The sequence below is a fragment of the Peromyscus californicus genome, unplaced genomic scaffold (assembly GCF_007827085.1).
Source record: "Peromyscus californicus insignis strain IS unplaced genomic scaffold, ASM782708v3 Scaffold_4__1_contigs__length_199733344, whole genome shotgun sequence".
Classification (NCBI taxonomy): domain Eukaryota; kingdom Metazoa; phylum Chordata; class Mammalia; order Rodentia; family Cricetidae; genus Peromyscus; species Peromyscus californicus.
The window spans coordinates 105431164-105439271 of NW_026294562.1; the positions used below are offsets into that span (position 1 = coordinate 105431164).

Here is an 8108-nt window from a genome sequence, read left to right on the forward strand (position 1 = left end):
CATGTTGTTTCTTTTAATTGTGTGTGTATATGTGTTTGCGTGCGTGCGTGCACATGGGTGCATATATGCCATGGAATACCTGTGGAGGTCAGAGGATAACTTAAAAGTTGGTTCTGTTCTTTCACTGTGGGCTGTAGAGATCCAACTTAAGCCATTTGGCTTGCACAGCAAGTGTGTTTACCCACAGCCTTTTTTGTCTGTCTTTGTGGGTTTTGACACAGTGTTTCTCTATATAGCTCTGGCTGTCCTGGAACTCCTTCTGTAGTCCAGATTGGCCTTGAACTCAGAGATCCACCTGCTTCTGTCTCCTTGCTGGGATTAAAGGTGTGGGCCACCAGGCATGGTCTACTGTTTTAAAGATACTGTTACGAAGTTACAGACCACCACAGACAGGAAGCCAGATCAGAGTCCTTTATTTAATCTGTGACTGATGTCAGACTCCTGCCACAAAGAACTCTTGGCCCCCAAGTTGAGCACCACAGAGTTTATAAAGACAAAACCACATTACGTCACACCAGGTGCAGGCTAGGGGGGGTTTTACATCAGGGTTATTTCCCAGCAAGCAACGAGGAACCCTTTGTCTACTGTGGGATGTCTTTCTGTATGCTGTGAATATGTGGGCCTCTCACTGGATAATAAATTGAGCTGTTTTGGCCTATGGCAAGAAAGCTTACAGCCAGGTGGGAAGTCCAAGCAGAGATACAGAGAGAAGGGCAGAGTCAAAAGAGATGCAACAAGATGTCAGCAGACCGGTAGCACCACAACCACAGGGCACCATAGAGATTAATAGGAATGGATTAATTTAAAATGAAAGAGCTAGCTAGCCAGAAGCTGAAGCCATAGGCCATACAGTTTGTAATTAATATAAGCCTCAAGTGACTATTTTCTAAGTGGTTGTGGGACCGCGGGGCAGGGTGGGACCGGAGAAGTTTCCGGCTACACTTTGTTAAATATTTGACAAGCTTCATTTCTCAGAAGATGGGAGAACCCTACTTTATTCTGGCAAGCAGATGTGGATCCAGAGGGGAGCAGGTGTGGAGTCAGGGTAGCCTGGCCTCTCCTGAGTCATTTCAATGGGGTTTTAGTCTATATCCAAGCCTGGCCTCGAACTCATGGGAGTCTTCTTATCTCAGCCTCCCAAGGGCTGGAACTACAGGCTCAGCTTTAGAACATGGATTTTGATGGCAACGGATTTCACAAGTCCCACCACGGCCCCTAACCAACAGTGCCCGCCCCCTCCTAGGGATCACCACCAAGTGAAGACGAATATCCAGAAGCATGTGTAGGGGTCCCTACTCAGATGGTACCTCTGAGGGGACACCTTATACCCCTGGGCTCTAATGTCCTTCTCCAGGCAGTGCACAAAGTCCTCCGTCCCAGGGCCTGCCTTCCAGGGCCCAAATTTGACAACGGGCGTCTTTTTGGCCTCCAAGATATGCAACGGCTCCGCACACTTGGCATCCTCCTCCTCCGTGTGCACCACACACACCACCACCTTTGACGAGCGCATCGCCACAGCCTCTGCCCGAGCCAGGTGCAGCAGGACCTCCAGGTTCTCTCTGTAGTTTGGCACTCCCAGCAAGAACTGCATTCGGGCCACTTGCTCCCCAAAGATCTGTGGCATATCCTCCAGCATCTTGACCAGAAGATGGAGTTGGTAGAACTTAGCCTCACGGTAGACCTCAGGAATGTGCTCTCTGGGCACCTGCCCAGTGCGTAGGTAGTCCAAGATAGGCCCAAAGTAGGTGCCAGGACGGTCAATGAAGAAGCGGCCCTGTGCGTCTTTGTAGTGTTTAGCTGATCTGGATAGTATCTCTGGAAACTTGGAGCCTGGATGTTTCATCAGGGTGCCCATGGTGGTGGTGTAGAACTGCCCTCCTACATTCAGCTCCACGACCTGCAGACACAAACAGCAGAGTGAACCAACAATGCACGCATGTCCAAAGACACACCACTACAACTTATCAGAGGATGTGCTGTCTGCTGCTACAAAAAGACCAAAAAAAAAAAAAAAAAAACCAAAACACCTCTGTGCAGTGTTAAAGGTTCAGGCTGGATTTCCAACCTGGATCTAAGCGCAAGTCAGTGGGGGCCAGGGATGGGGCCAGTCCTTCAGTCTGATGCGGGTTGATGACCTCATTCTCAGCCTGTCTATTACACTGCCCATTACAATTTAAGTACTGTACTGGAATTAGGAGAGCCAAAGGCAACCAAGCTGCTGGGGGAAAAAAAAAAAGCATTGAGCTGCCATGGCAACAAGTCCTACAGGGGCCATTTCAGAAGTCTAAAGGGGAGACAACAGGAGAAGAGGGACCCAGACCATACAGCTGAAGAAAATAAGCTCAGAACCTATGTCCTCCGGCCTCCCCTTAACTTCAAGGCCTCTTGGCAAGACTGTTCGGTTAACCTTGAGGTCACTGCTATGAAGCAGGCAGTTAATAAGGAGCATAGACTGATCTTGAATAAATCAGGGTGTTGGCATATCTATTCCGCAGGAGCTCAGCTCCTGGGCCCCCTCAATGCTCTCATATTACAGATGAAGAAAACCCAGAGAAAAAGACTCACAGGACAGGGAAGCAATGAGTGTGGCTAGGATCAAATGCCCATCAAACGCTCTAACTCACGTTAGGGTGGTGTCCAGCCCACCCCAACTCCTGCCTCACTGCAGCCAATATTAACTCCGTGCCTGGAAGTTCACTATCTTTCTCTACCTTAAGCTTCGGCGTCTGGGAAAATGGGAAGCAAAATGGACATAGAGAACTCGAATCCTTCCAACTCTCAAAGTCTAATCCACCCAGCCACGTCAAAAGTCCTTTCTGGCCGGGCAGTGGTGGCGCTTGCCTTTAATCCCAGTACTCAGAAGGCAGAGGCAGGCAGATCTCAGAGTTTGAGGCTAGCCTGGTCTACAGAGTGAGTTCTAGGACAGCCAGGGCTACACAGTGGAACCGTGTCTCAAAAATCCAAAACCAAAAGTCCTTTCTGAAGCTGATTTACCGAAACCAGGTTCCTAGCTAGCTGAAACATAATTCAGCACTCAGGAGGATCATGAGCTATTGTATCATGGCTATACGATCAGACCACGTTTCAAACAAAACAAAAGATAGTTTCCTACTCTAACACCCTGTGCCCCAATCTTTTGTTCATCAAATAAGACCTCAGCCCTGTCCACATGCTTCTTTATTCTGCTCCTTTTGTTTTGTTTTTCGAGACAGGGTTTCTCTGTGTAGTTTTGGTGCCTGTCCTGGATCTCGCTTTGTAGATCAGGCTGGCCTCGAACTCAGAGATCCACCCGGCTCTGCCTTCCCAGTGCTTGGATTAAAGGTGTGCGCCACTACCGCCCGGCCCTTTTTTTCTCTTTTATTTCTTTCCCCACAAAGTTCCCACCATTTGTGTAAATCTTGGCTTCCTATCTCATCCATAAACACTGCCCAGTGTGTTCCTAGAATGATGAACTTCTTTTCGCTCCCAGGAGGAAGGCCCCTCTGTGTCTCTACTACCAGTTCCTCTGCCTGTTCCTGGGTGGATAGGAAAGCCTGTGGCGAGTGGCTGGGAGAGACTTTGCCTCTGAGGGGAACCTGCTGGGTGTTGAGTCTGTGATGGCCATGGAGACGCAGGGATGGACCTGATTCATCTCTCTCCCAGTTCAGTCAGAAGGGTCCCTACATCTTACCGTGCTCTACCCAGCACTCATGCATTTCCTGAGATCCCCCTCAGCTGAGTGAATGAGTGACATCTCCACTCAGGGGTTCTCTAGGCCCCTCAAGATCTCTCTCTAACCTCCAACACTGACCTCTCCTGTTGTTTCCCATTTTAGCTGAGCCAGAAGCCGAGGATAATGTGTCTTCTCCTTGATCTCAGTCTACTCCACACACTTATTCACCACCAAGTCCTGGCAGCTCTGTGTGTTTGGGAAGTTCCATGGTGGCTTACCCCTTGCCAGGTCTACTCCTGGATCCATTCTGCACATCGAAACCAGAGCTCTTTTCTCTGAAGCAAACCTGAGTCTCCTGCAATAAACGCTTGAAAGGCTTGAGCTTTCCAAGGCGTTCGCAACAGGCCTACTGTTTGGTCTCCAGCAAATGCAGAACAAAATCACCTACTGCACCCTCCCTCTGTCCATGGGGCCTGCAGGACTTCAATCTCTTACAGCTTACCTTCCTATCACTAAGTCTACCCATCCATCCATCTATCCTTCCTTCCTCCCTCCCTCCCTCCCTCCCTCCCTCCCTCCCTCCCTCCCTCCCTTCCTTCCTTCCTTCCTTCCTTCCTTCCTTCCTTCTAATCCTTCTGGTTTTTTGAGACAGGGTTTCTGTATAGTCCTGGCTGTTCTGCAACTTGCTCTGTAGACCAGGCTGGCCTTGAACTCAGAGATCCACGTGCCTCTGTCTCCCAAGTGCCTGGATTAAATGCATGTGTCACCATGCCTGGCAAATCTACCATCGTTCAAGTTAGTTCCCCAGGGGCCTTCCGGAAGGGTGGTCTCATGACCCCATAGTGACTTGTAGAGCTACTGTTACAGTAGCTGCTCCCTTGGGATCCCCTGTTTGTCCATCCTCCATTAGACCGTGAGGTTTGAAAGGGGACACATTCCTAGTCCATATACATCACTAGCACCCACTAGCAGGGCTCAGCACACCAGAGGCACTCAATGAATACCTGTTATATTGAATGAAGTTCACCCTTGTCCCGATCCACAGCAGAACCTGGTATTCTGATAAACACCGGTCTTGCCCTACCTGGTATCAGGTTCAGTGCTGGCTCCATGCATGACCTTCACCTAGGAACTCATTCAAGCCCTTCTTGAGCAGGGAAGATGAAACGCCCTGAATGTTGAACACCTTGACACTAGGCAGGTAGCTTTGAAAACAGCCAACAATGACATCCTTCTAACACTATTGGAACAAGCCACTTTGCCTGCTGCTGGGCCTGCTCTCTCTCCTTGCTCAATCCTGATGAGAATGAGAATTTTATTCTCTTAGCGTGTACCCAGACTTACTGTTAGCTGCTAAGTGAGGTGGGCACCTTTAGGGGCTAACTTCTACACTAAATGAGGGTAGGGAAGTGAGGGGTGGAGGTGGAGGGGGGCAGGAGTACCACCTACTTAACACACCCTCAAAGTTGTCCTTTCTTTTATTTCAACTAAAACTCTGGAGAGCTCCATTGAGTTTTCTGATAGGCAACTGCTATGACGCCGAGTGAGCATGTCCTAAAAGAGTTTATGTTGGCCATTTTTTTTAAAAAGACAGTCTCCAGATGCCCCAGAAAGATTGTAGGTATGTGCTGTGGAATTCAGTTAAAGAATGATTATTATTATTTGTTGCTCCTGTTTTGTTGGCAGTGCTGGGGACTGAGTCCTGGTCTTCCTAGTAAACTGTCTCTACCACTGAGCCACATCCTGGGCCTAACTGGCCTCTGTAACGGTTGAGCATGCGATCTATGAACTAAAACTGAGTATGTGCTTTCCTGTATGGACATATATAGACGTCTTCAATAAAATGCCCACCCTTCCTTTTTGGGGTCTACTACAGCCGTGAGAATAGCTCCCGTGTTAGCCTCATTAACTCCAGTTAATCTTTCTCGCTTCTTTTCCTCCTGGGGCTTTGCACGCAGCAAACCCGGGTTGCGCTCCTCGCAAATCCTCTCACCCAGTCCACAACAGAAGGCAAGCTGAGCACTCTTTGGGGCAGAGAGAGCGCGTGCTGGAGCTGGTCAGGCTACTCCTCTCAGGTGGCAGAGTAAAGGGACTGACTGAAGTACCCTCCCCACCGCCAACCCCCACCCCCGGACTACGCCAAGCCAAGCCGGGGGATCTCAGAGGGGACACACACAGGAACTAAAGCAGACTAAGTGAAGTGAGAGCCAGGGAAGAAGAAAGCAAAGGAAAGACTGCCCAGAGCTTGGTGGAGTGGAGGCGGAACGCACAGGTATCAAAGGAGTTTACTGACAGGCGGAGGCGGGGGGATGCTTCCCGGGGGCGGGGGTAGGGGACTACTGGAGGATGGGCGAACGAAAATGGACCCGAGCTAGGGAAGCGTGCGGCCGGGGTTGGGGGTGCGGCGTTCAGGACACCGGCGGAGCAGGTGCTGCTCAGGGGCGCACTTACGATGTCCGGGTCGGAGCATACGATCCGGGGCTCCGGGCTGTGCTCCTTGAGTTGGTTTGCGGGCAGAGACTCCTGGCTGGCCTCCTTAGCTTGGTTTGCCGGCAGGCTCATCCTGGTGGGAAAGGACAGCTCGCACTGACTACCCAGCACAGCCTTGGGTAGATAACTTATGGGCGGGAAACATGGTCCTGCCACGTGTCGATAACTTCCCAGGCCGAGAGGCTCGTGACTCCCCGCCCCTGAGAAACTCTATGGCTATTACCCCCCTCCCCCGCCTCTTTGTACAACACCTGTAGTGCTTATTTAGCTGGATTAAAAGCGCTCTGAGATGTGGAGCATGGACTCCATTGGTTCTGTGGGCTGTCATCAACTTCGAGTAACCTATGACTTCTCAGGGAAGGGGTACTAGGAGACAAATCCTGGGGCTCTCGGAGGGTAGAGTGTCAGACCAGAGACTATAAAATGGTAAATTAGGGGGGAAAAAAGCTGCCACTCAAAGGCAAGTGCTGTGAAACTTACCTGTTTCATTCCTTAGTTCTGAGTGAGAAAAGTCTTCTCTAAAACATATTTACACTACAAGAGCCCAGTATTTACACTACAGGAGCCCAGTAGGGTCATCAACAGAGACAACAGCTATAAACTTAATTCAAATGAAACTGATTAGATAGTGCAATCACACACTCAGCAAAGAAAATAAAACCCGAGAGACTGGGGTGTAACTCAGTGGTAGCACATTTGCTTAGCATATATGAAGTCTGGGTTTGACCCTCCAGAAACACACACACACACACACATACACACACACACACACACACACACACACACACCCCACAAGGAAAGAAGAGAGATGGGAAAGAGGGAAGGAAGGAGAAAGTGAAACCCTCCGGGAGTGAAAGTATAATCAAACCAAGTTTCAAAGAATGTACACAGATAGCAAGAGGTCTTTCAAACAAGCTCACAGTCCGGAACCACAAACCACAAAAGGAAACAAAGAATCACAAGGAAAAGTCGAACAGAGCCGAGCATGAGCCCCTCAGACCCTGAGATTGCTAGGCGTACAGTGTGAGTGTATTGAATGTCATGAAATAAACCAAAGGGGGCATCTAAAACATGAGCGGCAGGTGTGGCTAAGTGGTAGCACCCTTGCCTATCACACAACCAGGACCTGCGTTCTAGCCACACATCTACAAAACCAAAACCCAACAGAAACCTAAACGTGAGTAAAGAACAAGAAGATGTAATTTTTTTTTAAAGACCGGGGAGATTTTTTTTTAGCCCAATAGAACCTCTAAAAATGAAAAACTAAAGTAGCTGAAAAAAATCGTTACTTCAGTTTAGAAAGAATTAAACAAACAGTTGAAGGAGCAATGACGTGTACTGTTTTTAACCCATAAATATGGGAAATAGAAGAGGAAATGCGTGAGATGGTAGGAAGACAGGAGAGGGGTGCTCAAACCTTACTGGTTGGAATGTGAACTGGTGTGATCTTCAGACATTAATATGGCCGTCTCTACAAAAGAAAAGAAAAGAAAAGAAAAGAAAAGAAAAGAAAAGAAAAGGAAAGAAAAAAGAACCACACTTTTGGGAATCCGCCTAACAGAAATTAAAAAAAGCACCATTCTGAAGGGATATGTGAATGGATATATTTACCACTGATCTGTTTGTGTTAGCGAAATTAGACATAGTTAATAAATAGTTGACTAAATCACCGTCTGTCTTTGCCATGCAATGCTAAATGTGTCTGTTAAAAAGGAAGAGATAGGGGCCGGGAGATGGGTCAGCAGTTAAGAGTTGCTTGCTGTTCTTTTGGAGGTTTGGTTCCCAGCACCCATATCAGGATGCTCACAACTACCTGTTATCTTCAGCTCCAGGAAATCTGATGCCCTCTTCTAATCTACACACACACACACACACACACACACACACACATGCACCTGTGATTCTAGCACTTGGGAGGTAGAGAGAGGACAAATAGATGGTCAGAAGTTCAAGGTCATTCTTACCC

General features: G+C 48.6%; 1 protein-coding gene across 2 annotated transcripts; it reads right to left on the minus strand.

Moving 5' to 3' along the window:
* Window positions 1-396: 396 nt before the first annotated feature.
* On the minus strand, window positions 397-7553 carry Kctd14 (potassium channel tetramerization domain containing 14). 2 transcript variants are annotated; one of them, XM_052763253.1, is made up of 3 exons: window positions 6623-7553; window positions 6104-6215; window positions 397-1897 (listed from the first exon to the last, which is right to left on the minus strand). In XM_052763253.1, exons 2-3 carry the CDS (start codon window positions 6212-6214, stop codon window positions 1247-1249), a joined length of 762 nt encoding a protein of 253 aa, XP_052619213.1. In that variant the 5' UTR covers window position 6215; window positions 6623-7553; the 3' UTR covers window positions 397-1246. The 2 variants fall into 2 exon arrangements, with proteins under 2 accessions (XP_052619213.1, XP_052619212.1); XM_052763252.1 differs by lacking the exon at window positions 6623-7553 and having other exon boundaries at window positions 6104-6568.
* Between the last annotated feature and the right edge of the window lie 555 nt (window positions 7554-8108).